This window comes from Zonotrichia leucophrys, chromosome 17 (genome assembly GCF_028769735.1).
Source record: "Zonotrichia leucophrys gambelii isolate GWCS_2022_RI chromosome 17, RI_Zleu_2.0, whole genome shotgun sequence".
In the NCBI taxonomy this organism is placed as follows: Eukaryota; Metazoa; Chordata; class Aves; order Passeriformes; family Passerellidae; genus Zonotrichia; species Zonotrichia leucophrys.
The window spans coordinates 2,207,380-2,231,783 of NC_088186.1; the positions used below are offsets into that span (position 1 = coordinate 2,207,380).

At 46.8% G+C, this 24,404-nt stretch overlaps 1 protein-coding gene across 3 annotated transcripts in view; it reads right to left on the reverse strand.

Annotated features, from left to right (window-relative positions):
• Positions 1-23,645, reverse strand: part of CAMSAP1 (calmodulin regulated spectrin associated protein 1) — a 34,668-nt gene extending 11,023 nt beyond the window's left edge. Inside the window, exons 1-6 of one of the 3 annotated variants that reach the window (XM_064727422.1) lie at positions 23,470-23,645; positions 15,097-15,259; positions 4,966-5,228; positions 4,619-4,780; positions 3,899-3,979; positions 2,910-2,942 (exon numbers count right to left, since the gene is read on the reverse strand). In XM_064727422.1, coding sequence (XP_064583492.1) covers positions 2,910-2,942; positions 3,899-3,979; positions 4,619-4,780; positions 4,966-5,228; positions 15,097-15,259; positions 23,470-23,535 — 768 coding nt within the window. In that variant the 5' untranslated portion in view covers positions 23,536-23,645. Of the gene's footprint in view, positions 1-2,909; positions 2,943-3,898; positions 3,980-4,618; positions 4,781-4,965; positions 5,229-15,096; positions 15,260-15,891; positions 16,070-23,469 lie in introns of those variants that run through there. The other 2 variants (XM_064727424.1, XM_064727423.1) reach the window with 2 other exon arrangements.
• Positions 23,646-24,404: the final 759 nt, after the last annotated feature.

The window sequence follows — 24,404 nt, forward strand, 5'->3', positions numbered from 1 at the left end:
CTGCCCCAAGTCAAACCCAGCTGGCAAAGTTGTGCTTTTCTCCCTGTGGAAGCCAATTCTGAAGGAAATGGTGTTTCCCTTTTAATCCTAGAATGGTTTGGGTTGGAAGGGACCTTAAAGATCACCCAACCCAGCCCCCTTGCACTAGGGCAGGTTGCTCACCTGCCATTCAGTCTCCTCATGGCCAGGAGCAATCTGTGCTGCTGGATTCCTCACTTCTTTCACACATTTTCATTTATTATAATCAATTTAACTCAAAACCCTTCCCCACAGATGCATGAATGCAGCAGATCCAAAGAAAGAGACATGGGGAACTACATGAGAACACTTAAAGCTTGGGAGAAACAAAACACAACAAAAATAATTCTGAGGGGCTGGAGATCTCTCACACCTTACCCACATCCATGGGTCTGCTGCTGTGCCCACAGACAGCAAAGCTCTCTCAGAGGGAACCAGAGCATGGCACATCTGTGTGCAACACAGGTGTTGTGCAAAAATAAAAACTTCCTTTTTCAAATAGTCAGAGAGGAGGAGGCCTTGACATCCCCAGCAAAACTCCCCTTGATTTACTAGAGATCCAAATCAAGCTGTGGTGCAAAGCACCCTGCAGCCCTGAGGGAATTTGGAGCAGTCAGCTGAAGAACAAATCTTGGCATTGCTTCTTGCAAGTTTTGCAAGTTGCAGGGCTGCTGTTTCCTGAGCATCCACACACTATGGGAGGCTGTGTCTAAACTGAGCAGCAAAGCAGGTGGGAAAGCAAAAGCAGAATGCACTGCAGGGCCTGGCAGTGCTGGGAAAACACCCCTTGGACACCTCAGGGCATTGAACAGAATCTCCTGCCTGCTCTGCAGACACACCAATCACACACTGAGGCATCAGGGTTTTACCAACATCCTACACTTCCCAAGCCAGCCTGGGAAAGCTCTACACACACACACACACTCCTAGGTGTCAGTTCAGGATGGCACAGGCTGTGAAAAAATCTGTTCAGAGCAATGAAGATCACTTGGAGCAATGAGAACCAGTTTCTTCTCTTTATTTTGCATATGCTACCCCAAGTTTCCCAAGGAACTCAAAGCTATCTCTGCATGCTAATGTTATTTTTCTTGTCCTTTTCCCAGGTGCAAATTGGGTTTTTCCCCAGCCTGGAGCACTGCACAGAGATGGAATGGGATGGGAATCATACTGTACCACACGAGCATATTCCACTGGCTCCAGCATGCAGTGAGATAGGGCATGCATCAGATCAGGCTTACAGAGAGAAACAGTGAGATATAGGATGGTGATTATTCAAACAAGAAACAAATCAAAGGCATCAGCAACATCCATTATGCACTAGAAATGTGGGTGTTAAGTCTGGTAGAATAAGTGTGCACACCAAGGGAAATTGGTTAGCTTGAAAGGGTCAGCATTTATCCACTTTAAGTAAGCATATTAAAAAAAAAAACTTCAGAAATTCTTTTTTCAACTTTAATTCCTCCTGTAGTTAAAGTAGATAAAAATATTTCTTTTCCAATAGGCTTAAATGGAATTTAAATCAATGATAGTCACTACCAACAACTAAAATCTGTAAAGATTCCTTGTTTCTTTTGGCTTTGGTAAAAAACCCCACACATTTATCAAAGAGGGTTTTTATGGATTTAATTTTTTTTACTCAGCTGTTATTCTCTTAACCCTTCAGTCTTTTACACTGAAAATTTTGAATTCTTCCTTATTTTCTAAGCCAAGAGTTGTGGTTTGTCACCCTCCTGCCCATGCATACAATGAATGACATCTGTATGCAGTAATTGCAAAAACAGTGCTACTGAAATAGAGATTATTCTATTCCAAACAAAAAACACAAAATAAAAAAGCACAGAATTGACAGAACCTGACAACAACTTTGAGAGATTTCAAAAACTGCCAGTAAACCATTACAATCTAAGTGGGCTAGAAGCGAGGCAACCTTTGTTTACTCCTTCCTTAATTTCAGATATTTCAAGTTTTGGCTCAAACAAAGGATTAGGAGGCTGCAGTGGGACTGAGCTGCCCGTGGGAGGGCAGAGGGATCACACCTGCCTTTCCCAGTGCTCTGCCCTTTGGAATTAACAACTGAGACAACAGCTCATCCTCCCAGAGAGAAAATCAGTAACAGCAGCTCCTGCAAGGGCAGGAGAAAGGGCAACACAGCTGAGGAAAGCAAAGGAACAAAGGAAAATCTCTGAAATTGAAATAAACCCAGAAAACTCTGACAAAAGAAAGCAGGATTTCTAGAAGCACAATTTTTGTTGGTCTGGGATTTTTTCTTTATATATAGTGGAGTTGATATTCCAATTTCACACTTCAGCAGAAAGAAAAATCAGTGTTTTGTTCCACTGTCTTCCCTCCCACTGTGCCAGCTCCAGGCTCCTTAACTGAGCACACAATCCCAGCAAACTCATCTCCTGCCCCACCTCAGTGAGCAGCAGTGACAGATTCACAGATCTGCAGCAGAGCAGGTGCAGGAGCAGTGTAAGAGCATTATTTAAGCACAAACATCTGAGTATCTTAACTATGGATTCCAAGATTAGGCAGCCCTTTAAGCTGCCCAGCTTTTCTCTCACCTCAGTGCTGTCATCAGTTCCTACTCAAACCCAGTAAATGCAATAATTTCAACCGGTAATTTTCTATTTTTTTTTATTTTTTATTGCTACTCCAGCTCCCTGAGTCCTGAATGTGGAAGCAATTTGGAGGTGCTGCAAAGGGAGTATGCTGTGTGCTGTACAGTATGCAAAAAGCACGGCATGGAAACAAAGCCTGATGACCCCAAAGCTCACACAGGTGTTTTTCAGAGAGCAGCTGAGAAGCATTGCAATGGAAGCAAACACTCTGAGAAGTTTAAAAAGCCATGGTTTTGTGGATGACAACTGGTGTAAAAGTAGTTCACTTACAGGTACTAATTTCCAATACCATTTGGAAGGAGACTGCTCAGGAAGCAAGGAAAGGAACGTAGGAACAGGAAAGGAACATCAGCAATGCAAGTTAAAAGCAGTAATACTTCAATGCACTTCAGCAACAAACACTTTCATATTTCAGAGGCCTTGCAGCCTAGAAATTTAGATTTAAAGATACTAAATGAGACCCAGTAGCCAATAGTGCCAAATAATTCAAGAGATCCTTTAGACCACAGATCAATTTGTAAATTAAGCAGCTCTTTTTTGATGAAGGATATTATTTTCCATAAAAAACAAATAAAAAACCTTCACCACTAACATGAAAATTAAAGTGTGCCTTGTTCATAGGTCACACTTTGAGCCCTTTGCCTGGTAATGCCAATTTGAGGAAAGAATATGTTATCTGTAATTTAAGGTTTTATGAAATCACAAATTGGGAGTTCAGATAGATATTATGCTGGAGAAAGACCTATTTGACATTCTCCAGAAATGAAAGTGTGCTATATTTTGCAATATTAGTGCATTCTAATATAATCTCAAGGGAAAAAGCTGGAAAAAACTACAAACACACACATATAACATTTGAATGCCAAGAGTATCCTTCCTGGACAGAACCTGAGTAAGTCCCTAAATACACACTGGAAAAAGAACATGCAAAAAGAACATGCCCCAAGAGCTTTCAAAATATATAACATATATTTTGTGCTGTGAAAGCTGAGTCATATTTACCCACAGACAGTTGATACAGGTTATTTTAGTTGAAACAAGTTGTTTTCATCCTACTGAAACTTAAAGGAAAGTCAGGAGATACCAGTGGGCTTCAAGGCAGGGAAGGGCACTGATGACAGAGACAAAACAAAGTGCATGCAGAAAATCTCACTTTTGAGGATTGGAGCCCTCATACCTCCCTGACAAAGAAAATACTGATATTTAAATCCATTCATCATCAACACACAATATCACAACTGAAGACAAATTTGTTTTACCTTTTGATGCCCTGGACTTTCCATGAGTTGTTGTTTTAATTTAATCTCTTTCTCTGTTATCTCTCTCATTTTAAGGTTCACCTAAAAGAGAAAAATGAATTAAAATACAACTGAATATCTTTCCACAAGTGTCCTCCTTGCTTCTGTTACTTTAATAATAAATTCATGCTACAAACATAAAAAGTTCATAGAAAAGCATGGCACAGCAGTTTTCTAGACCAAATCTCAGTGAGAAGGAGCTGAAATCACAATCCTGGGTTTGCAAGGACATGTTCCCTTTGGAATGTGACTCCTGTCACTCAAAAGAATTAGAGTAACTTAACTGCTGCCCTTGGAAAAATTCCAGCACCTTTGTTAAATGTTCCATACAGTCAGAGTTAAGTCCATCCTCTTATTTAGCATGAAACAGTGCTTCCTTCACCTTAAAAAAACCCCACCAACCAAAAAAACACCTCATAGCAACTCCTCTGAGAATAAAGAATCCATTTTTTAAAGTTTTTGTGAGTTAGCTCCTGATTATCTTCTTTATTTTTAAATTTACCAGCTTTATCCTTCCCTAAGAAAAACAAGTAGAAAGGATGCTAGAAAGTAGATACTTGCTAAAGTAGAAGGGGTGGTAGAAACACACAAGTAAGAAAGGAAGAGACACACCAGAATCCATTTTAAAAATCTGAAAGGCGACAAGAAAAGACAGGCAAGCTTTTCCAAAGTCAATTTTACCTTGTTAATCCAGAAAACCATGGCATCCTCCAAATCATAGGGCAGTTCTTTTGAGGCACTGAATGTAGAGAAACGCTTGACACTGGCAACCACCTTCTCAATGCTGATCATTTCTACAGTGTAGGCCATCATAAGGGCATCAATCATTGCCATATGAGAACTCTGAAAGAGGAAAACAGAGAGGATTGGAAAATAAAATCCCTTTTGAAAAGGTACGTTCTAACTGTATTTAAACCAAAACATCGCTAAGGTTAACGACCCAGAAATTAAAATAGTAAATGGAGTGAAGAGCTCTTAACTAGCGTTAAATAAAAAGCAGATGATTAGGTGGATTTAATTAAGCGAACCATTTTGATTGGTGCAGAGGCCAGATCAGACTCAGCCACAGGTGTATCATCGCTCTCCATGACGTAAATCCCCTTGCGAGCCAGCGCCTGGATGACGGACTGGTGTCCCTGCAGAGCTGCCACCTGGTCCCCCTTGAGGATGAGGCTGCACACGCGGCAGTAGAGCTCGCTGGAGAGCAGCAGCTTGATCACCGGGGGCTTGATGTGCTCCTGCTCGTACTGGTCGATGTAGAACGGGTCCTTCAGCTCCTCCGGGACGTTGTCTGCAAGGGCAGAGAGAGCAGCGACACTGCAGCGTCACCAGCAGTGGGATTCACATTTTATTTGGGATTTTTGTGTTAGGTCACAGGTTAAAACGGGTGTCAGATTGCAGAGGAGGGCATATGTGGCCCGAAGTTTAGAGTCCGGCTAGCTGAGGGCGAAAGGCCGACGCCCCTCTGCAATTCCTGGCCAGCGCCCTTCGGCGTCTGAGGGCCTCGGGCTGTGCTGGCTGCGGACTGGCTCACACCGCTGGTATAGGGGAGGAACGGAGCTGACCATTTCCCGGGGGTTAAACATCGGTTTATTGAAGGTGTAGCGGGATCCAAACACGGGGAAACCAACCGGGAAAAAGTTCATCCATAGGGGGTGAAACAGGATTATAAAGGAGGGGGGTGGGTACAGGTGGAACCAATCGGGAAAGGTGAGGGGATGAACTTCACAGAACTGACACTCCATGGAGACCAATAATCAAAAGGTAAAGGAGGTGTCCTGTCGGATCTCAGGATCTCAGTCCTGAGGTGCTGAGCCACCGAGACCACCCTTGGGGGGCTCGGGAGTCCTGGAATGTTGCCAGAAGTGTCTGGTGGCTGGACTTTGATCCCACACAGGAGACGACACCTGTATGAGGATAGGAGGATTTCACCGGGGTGAATGGTGAAGGGATTAGTTAATTAGAGGGTGAGACACAGGGTTTAGGATTTATGTACAGGGGGGTTTAGAGAAGTAAGATGGAGGAATTGGGGCGTGTCCTGTCCTTCTTCTTCTTCTTCTTCTCCTCCATCTTCTTTGGTGATGGTGGCACTTTTGGATTGGTCATTACTGAAAGTGCACCGGGTAATAAGAATAAATGGTATTGGGGAAAAATGATAAATATTGTACACGTAACAATGGGTATAAAGATAGGTGGCTGTCCGGAGGACAACACAGTGTGCTCATGGCTGACTGCTGAGCAGAGCTCTGTCAGGCTGAAAGAACATCTTTTAGATAAACAATTAATAAACATAAAAACCAAAAGAAGAACTGAAGCCTCTTCTCGTCCTTTGATACGCGGGCTGCCCCAAGGCCACCCCGGGCCTTTCCAGGCCCTTCAAACAGCCGAAAACCGGACAGTGTCCTGGGACCCCAGCCAGGCACCATCTCCAGAGAGGAGAAGGGTCTCAAAACCTGGGAGGAGAAAGGGAGTGATTGACTGGGCCCAGGGAGGAAACAACTTTCACTTATAAGGGAAACCAGGGGAGGAGCAATTACACATCGGCAACTATGAATAGCGGTTACTATAGCAACTTAGCTGACAGGCTAGCAGTGGCGGGAAAAACTGGGGGAACGAAACCATTTTACACATAATAGGGGAGAACAATACATAAATTGGGGGAATAACACAAGAAACTTAACAACACACTGCAACAGTGTTGCGGGATCTAAACGCGGGGAAACCAACCGGGAAAAAGTTCATCCATAGGGGGTGAAACAGGATTATAAAGGAGGGGGGTGGGTACAGGCGGAACCAATCGGGAAAGGTGAGGGGATGAACTTCACAGAACTGACACTCCATGGAGACCAATAATCAAAAGGTAAAGGAGGTGTCCTGGGACCCCAGCCAGCCACCATCTCCAGAGAGGAGAAGGTTCTCAAAACCTGGGAGGAGAAAGGGAGTGATTGACTGGGCCCAGGGAGGAGACAACTTTCACTTATAAGGGAAACCAGGGGAGGAGCAATTACATATCTGAATAGTGGTTACTATGGCAACTTAGCTGACAGGCTAGCACTGGCGGGAAAAACTGGGGGAACGAAACCATTTTACACATAATAGGGGAGAACAATACATAAATTGGGGGAATAACACAAGAAACTTAACAACACACTACAACATCAGATGGGCAAGGTTTATCCAGATCTTCACAGCAAAATCCCAAAGCATCCGTGCCCAGCAAGGCTCCGTCACCAACAGGGTCTCTAAACTAAGGCACCAATTTCTTAATGAATTTTGGCCGTTCAGAAAGAAAAGACCAAAATATCTGACTAAAACCTTGAACATTTCACAAACCAACCAGCTAATTATCTATTTTTTGTCAAGAGCATTAATCAAACTCTTTCAGCTTTTAAATAATTCAAGCCTAGGAAGCAAAACCACTCCAGTTGGATTAAGCAGGAACTTTAAACCGAGTCTAAAATGGAACTTCTTCTGCCTTGGCCCAATTTCCACAAGTTGTGTGAGGATTTTATCAAACTGATCCTGGACCCTGAGTGTAGTAACTCAGAAGAAGCCAAAATTAGCAACACACAGGGCCTCACCCTTGCACACCACCAGCCACAAACACATTTTTACTACTCCCAGCACAGCTCAGAGCTGTGGAGAGAAAGGCACTAACAACAACCAATATTCCAATCACTCTAAATATGTCCAAGACATCTCAAATCCATCTCTTGCTCTATATCCCAAAATAAATCCTTCTCCTCATGTTGGGTAATCAGGCTGGAAGTTATTGATCTTTATAACAACTGAGCAGGAATAATGAGAGTCTGCAGCTCCAAGAAAAATATTTTCTAGCCTCAAGTGTATTGTCTTAATAGAAGCCTGACATTTCCTAAATTTCAAACATAAAATTCCATCTGATGCTATCCAGTCACTCTGAATATCTTTCCCCAAAGTCACTTAAACAATTCATTTTAAATATATACATCTACACTTAAAAGTATTATTAATTTGGCAGCATATTTACTTTTCATTCAGCTCATTTCCAGAATAATTAAATTTTGCCATTCCAAGAAACTCCTACCCATACACAATAATTAATTCTGCAGAGCACTTGATGTTCATGAAGAGGGATGGAGACAGAGTGTTATTGCATGAGCCACATCTCACTTGGATAAAAATATGCAGAAACCAGTGTTGTCTAACAGCTCCTGTCAGTCAGACAGCGCTGGTCCTTTTGCAAAATGGGAAGGAAGTTAAAAAATCTTTCTGAATTTTTTAAGAATTGAGATAATTATTTTTCCTTTCTGTGATACAAAATGTGACTTTCCACTGAAGGTGGTGGGAAGAGACAAAATAAAACCCACTGGCACCATCTAAGTAGCATTTGTTAACATGGATGTCCATTTTTAGTGAAACACATCGTAAATTCAGATATTTTTAATCTTCTTAACATTAGTCAACCTGACCTAAAATCAAAGGCTGTTGAAAGCTCATTCCAGTTAATGGCCATTCCCATTTCCAGATAGAGAACTCAAGCTTCCATTTCTAAAGAGTGAGAAAAGATGCAAAAATCCAAATGCAAAGCAGCTCATATAATTCAACATTTTAGTTCATCACAAGCAGCTACACCTTTAACAACCAAAGACAAGTTGCTTTGTACTAGAATTATTTGTGAAAGGAAATAATCCAAGCTCATAAAATATCCATGAGGTTGTACATCTCTGGCAGAGCATCAGCACCACTCCAAAATTTAAAGGCTTTTTTTTAAAACAACACAAAAAAAAAAATGCAAATTCCAAAAAGTCTGCAATCTGAAGCATTGGATGAGGGGTTTTGTTCCAACACCTGCTCTCCTCCAGCTCAGGAACTGAGGTGACTGGGCTGGAATGGTGGAAAAAGAGCCCTGAAACCTCTCCTGCCCCTCAGGCTGGATTTTCCTGGGGATTTTCCCTTCTCCACAAGGTAGAGAGACTGGGATTATTTTATAGAAAGGAAAAAGGATTCTCTGCAGCCCTGACACGCCCAGCAGGGCAGCAATCCATGGGATTGGGGTCTCACACACATTACTGACACAGGAGAGGCCATGGAACTGAGCCCCCCTGACAGGGCAGGCAGAGCTCCCACATCCATTTCTGATTAAAGCAGCTCCATTTCAATGATTTTTAAAAGCCTTTTCTAGCACTAAATGGATCTAGTTCTTAGTGAGGAGATTCCATGTCACAGAAATCAATATGTTAAAAAAACCACAAACCCAAACAAACAATCCAGAACACACAAACAAAAAAGAAGGGAAAAAACCCAACTTGTATCGTGTCATTCAATCTCAAAGTCCAGTCAACAAACCTGCAATCTTTTTCTTTTATATTAAAGAATCCTCTAATTTCATGTTTCTGATCTCCATATAACTGCTTAAGGACTGAATGGATTTGGATTGAGCAGGATTAAGGGTAGGGCTGGGTGGGAAGAACTTTTAGTACCAGGATTAATAATTTCACTTCCTACTATCCCAGGAAGTTATTCATCAACATTAATCCTCTCATAATTGCAATTTATTTCAGTGTAAACACTTGCCCAGGTTTACTTTTCACATTAGTAATGTCTGTCACACATAGGAACAGTCCTGTAGCTGATTTATGTCCTGACTAATGATCCACAAAAAAATTAAGATATAAAAAGCCTAAGAGTGACAATATTAACTTTACAATTTCAAATTTATTTCATGCTGGACATAGTGACAGGCACAAATAAAAGAGAAATAAATGGCAGGAAACTTGTAATGAAAACAGGATGCTAAATAAGTGTATAACTCTGAGTTGGGGAACTCCCAAACAGAATTGATGTCTGTACTCAATGCAGTTCTCTCAAAAGGGGTAACACAAAACAGACCAAAAAAGAGCTTTAATTGAGAGGTGTCTTCAATATTTGAAATCTGCATCTGAAAGTGCAACTGAAGACCCTGATCTTACCTTTCACTCCTTTCATTATCCTTACCTGCAGCACCCAGGGCTGCTCCTTCTCCAATCCCCTTAAAAATGACAAAATTCCCACCCTGCCAGGAATCCCAGGAACCCCCTGTCACTTTTAGAACAATTACACCCCATCAGATTTACCAGTGCTAATTAAATCACACACCATGGCCACAAAGCAGCCCCTGATATCATGGGTGCCTTTTCTCCTCACTTTTTATGGACCAGACAAACCAAAGGTGTCCCAGGCTTTGTGTCACTACAGAATGTACCAATGCTCTTTTGGAAGAAAATGTCCCAGGCTTTCCAAGCCCCAGTTTCTATCAGCATCTTTTCCAGCACCTTCTTTCCATGACCTATAACTGAACTTGGGGGTTAGAAAAGTTCTGTTCATTAAAAATTGAGTTTTTAAATATTTATGTCTTGGATTTTGAAGAAAATCAACACAAAAAATTAACTCCTGAGAAATTAACACCTAAGCTGTAGCTAGAAAAGTTTCTGCTTCAGCAGTTTAACAAATCATACTAAAAGAAATGAAATTAAATCATGTCCTCACTTTTTGCTTATAAAAAGCCTCCAATAGAAATTTTTCATTCAGCCATTCTTTTGGCCAGCTCCATGGTATCAATGGGTTCTAGTATCTCAAAAACTGTCAGCTCTGAGTATAAATCTTCAAGTACAAAAAAATCCTTGAGAGGATTACAAAAATAACTTAACTTACAACAACTGTCAGAGACACAATTATTGCCAGACTCCCCTTGCTTCAGGGGAGATTTCTTTATCATCTCCCTTACAAAAACCTGTTCAAAGACAAGCACCAGATTCTGACTTGATAAAGAAAAATACAGTAATGTGAACAAATTTGACTTATCCCTTGAACTGAGGGGTGGATCCAGCCCAGATGTTATTTTACCTGCAGAAGCACGAAGAACTGGTTTCACCTGGAAAGGGAGCCAAGCTGTCCTGGTAAACAGCACGGAGCTCATTCACATTCTGAGGAGGATTTCATCAGTATCAGTGTCTGTTCCCAGAATTATTCAGCACTGCTGAATGGCCAGGCTGAGCACTAACTCCACCTTCTCAGCACTAAAACCACCAGAATATAAATATTTTGTGTTGGTTCTCATTACAGCACTGAATTTTAAAGCCTGTAAGTGATCTGGAACAGGACACATGAAGATTTACATACAACAGGCAGGAAAACCCCAAGCTAAAGGCTTTGCAAACTGCTGGGAGAGTGACTGCACTTATTACCATATCTTTTGATCAAGGATAAAGCCACAATCCTGGATAAAGCAGAAGAAACAAAATAATAATTATGGGATCCTTCACGCCTGTAAACTTCACACAATAACACTCAGTGTTTATCAAACAGGAGCTATTCAAAAAACAAAAGTTGAACTGTTAATATTTGCTAAACACAACAGCTTTCTTAAAAGGATTTTTACTATGAGCCTGACAAAAGACAAGCAGGGAATGCAGGGATTTAGGGAATTTAGCCCAGGAAACATCCTCACACTGCCTCTACCAGCTGGTAACTGTGGGGAGCTATTACAGCACTGCAAAACCTTGTTTAGCAAGCAAATTCAAAGTATTGAAAGACCAAAAAAACCAAACCTGCATTTCCCCTCCAATGCATTCCATTAGTCCTCAGCTCTCCTGCCTGCATCTTGCCAAAGGTTTCAGGCTACTGTCAGCATTAAGTCTGGAAACTATGTAAAGCTCCCAGCCCTGATAAATAAGTAAAACCCATCAGGTCCCTTTTGAAAAATCCCAATTTTGCACATTGTTTTACAGAACCAACAATATCTGCTATGGAAAGGTTGGAACACTGAGACACTTCCATATCCTTCAATACCTAAATTTTAATATTACAGCCATGATGATGGAAAACATAATTTCCACCCATAAATTAGTGCCACATTAAATCTGCTGAGAAATCAGGGTTTTTCATTGTCATTGTCCATTTTTCCCAAGTGGAACCAAATGAAACCATCCTGAGTTTGTTCTTTCCAACTGCTGCTGCTCCAGTGGGGCTGAAGGGCCGTGTCCCCCTCCCAGTGCTGGGTGGCCTCATTCCTGCCTGGCAATCTGGATCATTCCAACACTGTGGAAAAGTGATCTCCCCATGGAGGGCTTGCCAAGGCTCCCCAGCCCTCCCACACTCACCCTCTGTCAGATGCAGTTCCCCACTCTCAGTGGCAGCTTTGCTCCTCAACCCTGTAAACATCAGGAGTTCCAATTCCCTGAAGTGGCTGTTGGGCTCTCATCAAAGTTTGAGGATGAAAAAAGCTAATTCTGGTCTAATTAAACTCCATTTTCTCCAACCACTGTCTCAGCCAAAGGGACTCAGAACCTTTCCAGATGTGCTCAGGGTGAGAGTGATCCGTGTCAGTACTCCCAGATTTATTTGGGGAGATGGATGACAGTGAATGGAGAAAACCCTTCCTCCAACCCATCCTTCCCCTCTGCCTTCTGGAACCCAGACAAGCTCCCTCTGGAGCCCATCTGTGCCAGCCAGGAGCTGCAGGTTTCCAGGAACAAATCATCCAGCCCAGCTCCTGTGCAAGAAGAGTTTGTGTAGAATTCTGGCAGTGTTTGTGTCACTGCTCTGTTGTTTGGCTACCAAAATTCTCTTTTCATGGCCAGAAGGTGAAAAAAAAAAAATAAGGAGGATGCATCATCTTGTATTAGCAAATAAAACAAAGCCCAAACTAGGATTCAAATTGTTTGTCATGCATGCTGCCAGTGATTTGTCCTTGAGGAAAAAAAACAAAGGATGAATGAAGAATTTTCCTATTTAAATGCCAGCTTAGAAGCTGAGAATTCAAATATCCTTTAACAGCAAAGAGGAAATACAGAGTTGCAGGGAGAACCTGCAGTGATGAATGACTTTCAGTAACAGTTTACACCAGCATCAAATTCCTGGTCTTGACCCTTTCCACTCTCCACCATGAGCTCAGCCTTACCTGAGCTCAGATGAAAATTAAATGCACCAGAATTTGAAGGATTAAAGCACAAAATTATGTCAATTCATAAATCCAAATCCAAAGAAAAATATTCATTCACGTGAAGGCTGTTATGGAAACCTGGTAAGATTTACTTCAGAACAGAAGTGTTTGAATGTTATAAACAGATAGGCTTTTTTTTAACCAAATTAACCATAAACAAGTCTAAAATAATAAAAAGTCCTCAAACCCTTTAATAATAAAAAGTCCTCAAGCCCTTTAATCTGCATAGTGAGATTTTAAATAATAAAATCACAACTGATTGTAGCTGCCCAAGACTCATTGAACATCATCCAATATCTTAAAACTAAAACACAACCCTGAGAGATGACAAGTAATGTGTTAAATTCAAGCATTATTCAAAATTATAATCACACAGGAAACCTTCTTAAACCCATCTCTCTATGAATTAAAGAGGCTTATAAATTTCTAGGGATTGTGCAATGCTATTCCAGCAGTAATGGCTAACATGTGACAGAGACTTGCAGGAGCCATTTCAAAAATCAAACTACATTTCCACGGGCCACAGTCCTGCTAAGACACACACAGACACCAATGGGGAAAAAATGACTTTTTCCTATTGTTTGTGGCATTTAAATGTTGTTCTTTGTAATGTGAACAAGCCTAACTGCAAGGAGAATAACTGGCAGAGGCTGCTGCAGCCAGAGATCCCAGCTCTGCCATGGGAAAAGCTGATTCTTTTTGGCTTTTAGTCACAGGAAAGCCAAATACTTTTACAACCTGTGTTGTCAGGAGCATAAACAGACTTGCCATTAAGCAATTAACTGGTCCAAGAGGTTCAGACAGAGCCCTGAGTGCTGGAGCAGACACCACCCAGCAGCAGCACGAGGCCACCGGGCTCTCTCTGCAGCGTAGGATCCGTGCCAGCCCCTGCCCATTTAGGATCAGCTCTCCCTCGACACAAAGTCACAACATAAATAGTGCATCCCCAGGTCTGGAGCAGCTGTTTTATCAGGGATGGCTAAAAAGTTTCAGGAAATGTTACAAACAATTCCAGTAAGTGAGAAATATTTACATCAGGAAGGGCTTTTCTGTCCTTTTGAGTTATCAGTGCTCCACTGACACCCTCCCAAATTCCCACATTTTCAGACATCATCTGATCCGTGGGGTTTTTTTGCCTCTTGTTGCTTGTAAACCCCATGATTTTTTTTTTTTTGCCCAAAATCACCAAGATGAGGGAGACACTGACAGGGCTGGAAATGTTTAAGAAGAAAAAGAATTGATAAAAAATATTCCAGCACGGATTAATATTTAATGGCAGGAATGGACCACTTTTCTTCAGCCTTGTCACCAAGTAAGCCAGTGCTAATCCATTAAGCATATTATGAGTTTGGAGAATTAGACTTAGATTAACAGGGCCACCTCATTTTCCAAAACAAGACTCTATACACGTTTTTATTATATCTTTTGTTCTGAGTATTGCATCCCATTTCTTCACAATGAAGCTACTTAAACTCCAGATGCAGCTTGTACAGCGAGACAGATCTAGTTCAAAACAAAAGAGCATATTTCAATAGCTGCCAGAAAGCACTGTACAAATATACTCCAAGAATATTTATTTTTCCACGTTTGACAGTAAAAGTTTATGGCAATGTGAGGGAAGGAAGAGCTCCTCTATCCCCTACAACCTGCTCTTTAATGTCACACTGCCCAAACTACACCTGCTCATTCAACATTTCTTTCCACAAAAGAAAAATGCTGGTGAACATAAACAGATTATTTTTCAGAACATTTTGAATGTAAGACCACAATCTGACAGAAAGATGAAGTCCTAAATGAGCATACAAAGGGTGTCAAGGTCCCAGCATCTGTTGGCCAAGACAAGCAGACAAGGAAGACCCTAAAGCCCGGAGGGACTTGGGGCCTGCAAGCAGTGACATAAAGCCCTGTGGAACAAAGTCTGCTTAGCTAAAGCAAGGATTTAAACATTTTGAGGCAGGCAGTTCTTGCCAAGCACCATCTGGGAGCATTCACCATTAGCTTTGCTGATTCAGGGCATCTCATACAGTCCCGTTATTCCTGTTTAAGGTATCAGCAAAGATACAGTATGACAGGAGAACAGGCTGCCATATTATTGATATTTAAAACAAAGCCAAATTTAATTACTCCTCAAACAGCAGGGGAGACAGAAAAAGCAAGAACAAAATCAAGAATGACTTCTTGACAGAGGTGATCTTACCTATTCCGTAGGCTTTAGCACAGATCCATTGTAGATTAGCAGCTATTTTTGCTCTGGCTGAATCATAGAGCTCCAAAGGGACAATCTCAACTGCACTATCTGTCAGAGCATCCATTTTTCTTCTGGTACTATCTCCACCCGCACAAACATCAACATCCACCATCTAAAACAAAAACAAAAGGCAGAGACTTTGACACGAGCCGACGATCCATTCTAAAGGCACACAGGAGAGGGGCTGGCCAGGCTGCACACAACAGGCCCGGCATCCTTCGGGATTTCCATCGGCAGGGCTGATGTAGCGATTCCAAAGCCGCTCGGAAATCAAAAGGCATCGGAGCCCGGGGCGAGCATCCCTTATTGTCAAGGGCAGGGCCTGGCTCGGCGAGCCCCGGGCCGAGGCAGCGGAGAAAGGCGCAGCCCCGTCACCTGCCGCTGGGATAAAGGGAGGATGGGGCTCCCCGAACAATGCGGGCAGGTACCGCCGCCCCCTCCCCGCCCGCGGCCGGGGCAGCACCTGCGGCTCCTTCCCCCGCCGCGCCCCCGAGAAGCAGCAGAGGCTCCGCGCCCGCACGCCCATGGCCGGGCCGAGCAGCACCGGGGGCCGGCGGCGCCCCCTCCCCGCATCCCCGCCCCACCCGGGCGGAGGAGGAGGCGGCGGCGGCGGCGGCGGCGAGGGCGGGGGAGGCGGGGAGGGGGCGCAGCCCACCCGGCGCCGGCTCCGCGCAGGCCCCCGCCGAGCCCCCGCCGCCGCCGCTCCCCCCCGCCCGCCGCGGCCTGCAGGCCCCGCCGCCTCACCTTGCCGCGCTACCGCCGCCTCATCCCCGGCGCGAGGAGGGGGCACGGCGGTGCCCGGAGCCCCGGCGGGGCGGGGGTGGGGAGGCTCGGCGGGCCCGGCGCCCGGTGCCGGTGAGAGAGGCACGGACGGAGCCGCCGCCGCCGAGGGGCCGCGGCTGCCACAGCGCTCGGGGCCGCGCGCGCGCATGCGCCCGCCTTCCGCCCCGCGCGCGCGCCCGCGCCCTCTCTCCGACCCCCCCCACCCCTCCCCGCCCGCCGCTCCCGCCGCTCCCGCCTCGCCCGGCCCGGGGCGCGCGCGCGCGCGCTCTCGGCGGGAAAAGGGAGAGGCGGGAGGGAGCGGGGAGGGGAAGCGGGAGCGCCTGCGCGTGCGCGCGCGCGAGGGGTGCCCGGCCGCCCGCCGCCCGCGCGCGCGCGCCAGGCAACCGTTGCCATGGAGACCGCGCCCGGCCCGTGCGCGCGGGGAGCGCGGACCCGCCCCTAACGGCCCCGCCGCCCGCGCGGCCCCTCACGGAACCACGGCCCGTTACAGACACACAGCCCGTTACAGATCCCCGAACCCTCACGGAACCACGGCCCCTCACGGACACACACCTCTGGCACACCCACGATCCTCATGGAGCCGCCCCACCTCACGCACACACAACCATCACAGTCCTCCTGCCCTCGCAGCCCTGCCTTCTACCCCATCTTGAGGCGCACGTGGTGACCAGGGCTGCTGGGGGAGCAGCGGGGTGCAGCCTGTGGGAGTTATGATGGAGAAAGAGCCTCTTTGGTTAAAAATGGGGTGAACGAGAGTGACTTGAGCTGTGCCCCACTCCTGTGACCTGTCAGGCAGGTCCTGGCCCTCCCAGCCCACAGCCCGAGGGGAATGTGGGGTCTGCAGGGGTTTGGGGGATCAGCTCCTGGGCAGGAGGTGGAATTGGGGCTGCTGAGCCCCCATCCCCATCCTCACCCTATGGAGTCACATCCCAGCCTTCCCTTTGGATCCAAGGAAGCACAGAAATGCCAAAGAAATTGCCTCCCCCCAAAAACCACCAGCTCTGGGAACCTTTAGGTGCCTGATGGATTCCTCTGTACCAAAGCAGTCATTTTATTAAGTGCAGGAAGGGTTGAAATTTCTCTCTGCTGTCAGCACAGCTCAATAAAACATTGGATTTGTATCAAAAAGTACCAGCAATACTTTTCTTCATGGTATTACAAATAATGTCCTTCAAGATTTGCTGAGTTACTCCCTGGTCACCATCAAAGGATGTCAGACAGTTTTTCAGGCCAAAACCTGACTTACACATCTTATGTTTCTTGGCAAAAAGAGAATTTCTTTCCCTGCTTTATGTCGTGATCTGTAACAACAGCAAGAAATGTGTGACAGGTTTAAGATGTGGGGTTTTCTTGCTGTTAGACACACTCTTGTCTCTCAGCCCCATCTCCCATTGTCCTGCTGTCTGCACAGCAAGCAGGGGTCACAGAGTCCTAGAATAGAATCATGGAATATCCTGAGCTGGAAAGAACCCACAGGATCAAGTCCTACAGTAGAATCATGGAATATCCTGAGCTGTAAGGAACCTACAGGATCAAGTTCTAGAGTTGAATTATGGAATATCCTGAGCTGGAAGCTACCCACAGCATCACTGAGTGCAGCCGTGTCCCCGCACAGACACCCAGCCATCCCCATGGCCTCCCTTGGATGCTCTCTGACAGCTTTAGATCCTGCTTATCTTGTGGTGCCCAAAGCTCTGTGCAGTTTTGGCCACCACTGTGTACCAGGCTCGTGATCAAAACCGGATCCTGCAGATTAGCTCACTTGACAAGAGACTTTTAGGGCTCGTCTGAAAAGTGAAGCTGCATGATTGAGCTTCGAGCCTTTAATGCCTGTGCTGGCCAGATGAATTATCTTCATATCCATCTACTGAAACCATGATTATAAGTTTAGCTGCACAACAGCGATAGCAGACTGACCTTATTCTACCTAATTTTGTTATGATTCTCATAAATTATTTTCCTGCTGCATGTAGATTATATGAATATTTCAGAATCATTAAAGATTCATTTGGGTCTGTTTTAAGATTTAACGTTCATTTCCCTGTGTCTTCTCAAAGTGCAAGGGGAGGGCATTCTTTGTTTGTGTCACCAGGAAATACAATCTGGTGTCCAAAGGTTATTCCAGCCTCCATCACTCTTCCATATTGCAGGACTGTGTGCAATTAAATTGTCTTTGCAAACAACCTGCTGGTTGTTTAATAATCTCTGTTCGAAGGGTTTGGTTTTCAACACAGTGGTTGCAGGCTGTCAGTTTGTGGGGCTATCATCAGAACAAGCTGCTCTTGTTTTTAGATTAAGCATTAAGGCCGACTCCAAATCCCCTTATATTTGAGAAGAATGTTTTCATTTTCCTGGTGGATTGGGCAATAGGAACAGAACAGCCCTTGGATTCCTGGAGCAGGTGACCTGTGTTGAGGGTGAAGGTGTAAGCAGGAGAAAACTGACCTGCATCTTCCTCTGACATATTTTTCTTTGAGGTAGAGAATGGATCCAATTGTTAAACTTATCAGGAACAAAAATATGCTCTGGGAAGGTGACAGAAAACCCTCACAAAACCAAGCCAGTATCACTGCAACTCCTGAAACTCTTGGAATAAAAAACGGAAAAAGTACAAAGGGGAGTGCTCTCCTTTCCCAGGCCTCTGCTGCACGGAGGATCCTGGCCCTGGAATTCCCTCTTGCTCTGCCCCTTTTGCTCCTCTCTGCACCTCTTCCAGTCTGTGTGGAATGTTCTCCACTTCTTCCTCTGTGGTAATTCCCTCCAACTCTGCTATTGAGGCCATTTGCATGTCCTTAAGTGGAAGCCAAAATTGATGTTTTGGGAAACTTTCTGGGTGATGATGAAGTGGTTTGTCAAGAACTCGGCATCATCCCACACCAGCGTCCTCAAACTTGTCCTGGAGATAAAAAGCCTGCATTTAAAGTGGGAGGGTCACCAGTGCATTGCTGAGCGTGTTTGCCTTTTCCATGAGAAAATAAATGACTCTCCCATATTCAGCAGCAACAAATTCATCTGTAATTTGCGTGCTGCTTGTTTCTTTCTGTGCTCCAAGGCTTTTCTTCTGGAAGATGGTAATACATTGCTTTTGTACATGAAATAATTTTCCTATTAGTCTCCTGGATTCCTCACGCTCTGAGTGGGTGTACACGTGAACTGACACAACTTGTCTTCCAGCAGAGCTCTGAGGTTAATTACTGGCAGGCAATGCCTTTGAGAAATCACCATATTCACTCATGACACTCACTGCAGGTAGCAAAGCTGGACCCTCGTGCTTGTTTTCTGGATAAAAGCCTGGGATTTTGGTTTCTTCCACCTCACCTCAATTATCAATATTGAGAGACTACAAATAGAATAAGAGTATCAGTTCCCAGAATACCTGATGTCCCCAAGGACAGCAGATCTAAATTAATGCTGTAAAAAATAGTATCTTCTGTAAAAATATAAATGTGCTGTGGCCTGGGACTTACAGGCTGAAGATAGGTCCTGGGTATGTAGAGGAAGAGCTTCCATTCCTGGAATGGTTTGTGTTGGAAAGGACCTTAAAGATCATTTTGTTCCAAACCCCTGCAGTGGGAGGGACACCTTCCACTGTCCCAGGTTTCTCCACGCCCCATCCAACCTGACCTGGAGCACTTCCAAGGATGGGCAGCCACAGCTTGTCCTCAGCAGCCAATAAAGGCAGGTGGCTCTCTCTGGGAAGAGATTTTTTGCCTTCAGTCTTGCCCAACAGCTGCTGCCTGTGCTCTGCAGAGCAGGCAGAGAAAACACTCAGATGAATGAACATTTCTATCTTTTATCCTTGCAAAATTTCCAAGACAGCCATGAGAGCTGGGGATGGCCCCAGCAGAGCAGCGAGCAGCTCATGCTCACTCACAGCCCTGGCTGCTTGCAGCTCTCTCCTCAGGGCCCTATTTTCAGCCTGGACTAATTTTGAACCCTGCTGGAGCTGCTTGCCTGTGCTTAGTTCTGCAGGGCCTCGTTTGCCCCGGTGCTGAGCACTTAATATCCCCAGCCAGGATTGACTTAGAGCCTGGGCACAGCCCGAGGTCACCGCGTGGGGCCAACGCTGGCACTGCCTGGGGTCTGTCTCCTCTGTGCCCATCGGATTGGTATCCTAAACATACCACAGAGATCAAAACAAAAGTTACATCTTACTAGAAATTCCAGAAAGAAAAGGAGATGTGGTCAAGAAGACATTTGAAATATCTCCTGACTGACAGGAGCCTGGGTCCCATCACACGAGGGGGAGTGGGAGGGCTGGCAGCCTCCTCATGCTCTTGCTGCTCTGACAGCTCCACGTGTCTTTTCCTCCCTTGTACAAAGTAGTTTCCTGTGACAGCCCATCAGCAGGGCAGCCTCGGGGAGCAGAGAGCAGGACATTATTCTCGGTAATGGCAGCGTCACTTCAGTGCCATTCCCAGCAGCACGGGAACGTTTCTGAGGCACAGCGCCGCTGTCAGCAGCTCCTTATCTCCACAGGAATATGCAGTGGCAAGGCCTTGTGCATCAGGGAACCACAGGCAACGAGCAGCATTTTTCATGTAAATAAAGAAAACAAATGAAGTGCAGGTAGTAGGGCTCTATTTCATTCATGCTTTTGTGTTATTTCAAAGGTGATGTATATGCAACTCAGCTGTTATGCTGATGAGCGCAACAAGTTATTCAGATTTATTTCTTTTTCCGCTGCTTGGAGTGTTGGATGTGTATCAAACCCAAGAAATGGGATGGGCGGGGAGCACAGGCAGCTCTGCTCCTCACAGAGAGGGGCTTCCCCCAGCCAGGGACAAGCCCCATCACTTTTAAAAGAATCCTTGTGTTCAGCACTTATCTTCAAAGTGCTGTGCAAACATTAATTAATGACTCTGTTATTGCCAGGGGGAAGAGCTGGCAGAGGGAGGGGTGACAGCTCAGCCTGCCTGCCTTCCTTGCTGGGAGCCAGAGCTTCCTTCCCCAGCTCTGGGGAGCGGGATGCTCCATCCCCAGGCCTCGGGTTACCTCCAGCAACCACAGCTCTGGAAGCCCACATCAATATCAGGAGGGGGTTTCATCTGTAAGATATTTTTATCCATGAGATTATTTATTTTTAAAGTCCCTGGACTATGTTTAGGAGGATAATGGGTCAATAGCATTCAAGCCCAGCAGGTTCTCCTGGGAGTCTCATCCCACCATGCCTTGTCATTCCTCAGGCAACCCCACGCAGGGAGACCCCAGGGACGAGCTGGGTGAGCGCTGAAAGGGTTCTGAGTGTTGTCATGATCTAATTAATGAGCAAATGAGATGTTTCTATCTTCCCATGTATCTTTATATTCATTAAACCACTTTTAGCAACTACATTTGGGTAGTGCTCAAACAAATCAGTTTCAATTGGGACTGTTGATTTTTTTTCCCCAGATAATTCCTTTCTAAAATGCATTTTTTTCCTAAGGACACTTTGAGTAAAACTATATTTACCACAACTGTACAACTATGCAAAGACAGAATGACTTATCCCTTACTTTTTCACCACTTAAACATTAGAGGAAATCAATGAATAAATGAAAGACAGGAGAAAAAACAAAAACCAAGGAAAAAATAATTGTATTACAATATACAACATCTTCCCCCTGCTCCTGGCCGTGCAAAGTGCAGGAGCCCAGAGCAAAATGGAACCTACTCAGCATCACCATCCCAATAAATGCCATTGAGATTGTGGAGCAGTAAAAATCCCTGGCACAGGAATAGCCTGGCATCCATCAGCATGGCACAGAGCCCTCCTCTTGCCATGAGCTGGCACGTGGTTGTCCTCAAAAACAACATCCTGATCCCCTGCTAAGCATTACCTTTGGGAATTCACAGCCAACTCAGCCAACCCTTTCCAAAAGGGTTACAACACGGTGATTTTACCAAAATGTTCTACATCCATCACACAGAGGGAGGGAACAAATCCAGGGCTGCCTTGTTCCAGGTCCCCCAGGGGATGCACAGAGGCAAACGCTGCCTGCCAGGCCCTGGAAAATCCATCCCAGCCACGGGAGGGATGTACCTGACCCAGCACTCCCCATTCCCTGTGGCAGGTTTGAGCTATGGCCCTGCAATACAGAGGATATTTTGAGGACAGGGCTGTCATTTCTGGATTTCAAGGCTTCTTCCTCCACATATATAAACCTGGGGCCAGCACAGAAACTCGCTCTGGGTGATTTTGATGTGCTTCAGTCCAGCAAAAACTGCCTCAAAAGCAAATGAAAGCTCCTCTAATTCCCCCACAGCAGGTCTGGCGGGGGTGGGCAGCGGCTTCCCACTGCATTTTGCCTCATTCCCGTTCAGTATTTTTAGCTCCTGGTTTTCTGGTGGGATGCAGCTCCCAGCTCCCCTTGCTGCCAGCTCTGTGCCACAGCCAAAGGCTTCACCTGGCAGCCCTGTCCCCTCCTGTCCTGCCTGCAGGGAGGTGCCAAGGCAAGCACTGCCCTCCTCACCCGCTTGGGCCCCAGCCAGCTTGCACATGCTCCAACACTCTTAAATCTGCAGCCAGACAAATATGGGAATGTACAAATTAGTCAGAGGGATTGAAACATCTCCATCCTGCTCATCCAGGTCTTATTTACAGCAAGAACTTGACGACTGTAAAATTGAGACACCGAGCAGGAAAGCAAACCATGCCAGAGCCTCTGATCCCCTGGCAGTGAGCTCTGGCTGATGGAGCTCAGAGCAGGATCCAGGACAGGGGTGGGCAGTGCCCAGCCTGGTCCCCACTCTCCTGGCAGGGATGGCAAAGCCCAGGGGCACACAGAGTGTCCATCCCTGCTGCAGAGCTGGGCACACACAGGGGGTCCTGCATGCCCTGGGGTGCCCATCCCCAGATTACCCCCGCAACCCCTTCCAATGGCCTTGGCACCTGCCGAGGTTGGCAGAGATGTGGGCAGGACACAGCCCCACACCAGGACGGGTCTGAGCAAGGAGAGTGACCACGACACCATGAGCAGTACCTGGGGATGGACACAACATGGCTCGTGATGCTGTGACAGGGCTGGCCCCTCTGTCCCCATCCACAGAGCCGCTCACTTGGGCCATCAGCTGTGGGTGCTGCCCACACGGGTGGGGCTGTACAGCCCTGGTGCCATCGTGCTGTGCCATGCCAGCTCCAGGGCCCCGTGCTGTGCCATCCCAGCCCTGGTGCCTCATGCTGTGCCATCCCAGCCCTGGTGCCATCGTGCTGTGCCATCCCAGCCCTGGTGCCATCGTGCTGTGCCATGCCAGCCCGCTCCCCACGCGTGCCAAGGCTGCTGCCAGCCCAGCACCTCCTGCCTCAGGCTCCATTCCCTCCCCGGGGATCAGAACTGGCTAAGGGCAGCCCGTGCCCCTCAGCTGGCCCTGGAACCGGGGCGATGAGACCCCCAGGAGCACGTGGAGCTGCGAAGGACGCCCCTCTCCGCGGGGCTGGGGCACTGGTGCCGCTGTCTGTCCTGCCGAGCGGACACACGGCAGCTCCGAGACCCCGAACCGCCCCAAGCCCCCCGGGAGCAGCCCCTGAGCGGTGAATCCCCGGCAGCATCGCTCACTCACCGCCCGCCGCCGCCATCCTCGCAGCCTCGGGGGTCGCGGGGGGCTCGGGGCAGCTCCCCGTGGCATGGGAGCCCATGGCACGGCCCGGGCTCAGCGCCGGGGGGCTCGGTGCCCGGCGCTCCCCGGGCAGGGCTGGGGGCAGCGGGGCAGCGCTGCGCTCCCCGGCATCGCCGGCATCTCCACGGCAACTGCGGCTGACTCACGCTCCTGCCGAGTGACATCAGGGATGCGGAGGAGGGGGCCGGGGGCTGCGGGGCGATGCCGGCAGCAGATATTCCCGCTTTGCTTTTGGTTAAAGCTGCAAGGTTTTGTGCGGGGAAAGCGTTCAGGTGTAGCCCCGCAAGGCAGTGTCACGCCGGGATCTTGGCTTTTTTGGGGTTTTTTTTGCAGGAGAGCCACGGAGTCAGGAGGGGGAAGATGCTGGAGCCCGTCGGCTCTGAAAGGTGCCCAGTGCTGGTGGCGTGGCAGGACTGGGACAGAGGCAGAGGGACAGATGAGATCCTGCTCCCCCATACTGCCCTTGGACCTCAGTTCTGTTCACAAAACCCCAGATTAAGGAAACAGTTGAGAAATTACTTACTCTGGGTTCCCTTGGCACCAGGAATGGGTGAGGGTCTCTCCTCAGAGGGGATGCACTGGGCCCCTCACGTTCAGGCCCGATTCTCCCACACATCCTCCCTCTGGAACGCTGCCCTGCAGTGCCCAGCACTTGTGTCCGGCATGGTGGCAGCTGAAAAGGGACCAAAGCCTGGAAACCAGTCAGGAGCAGGCAGGAATGTTTGCTGGGCACACACACAGGGGGCTCAGCACCAGCACAAACCAATGCTGCACACACAGAGGTTCTTCAGAGGGATCTGGCAGCACATTTGCTCAGAGCTGGGCCATGTGGGGTTTCCTCACGTGCCATCTGGTAGCCACAGCCAGGAGCACTGATG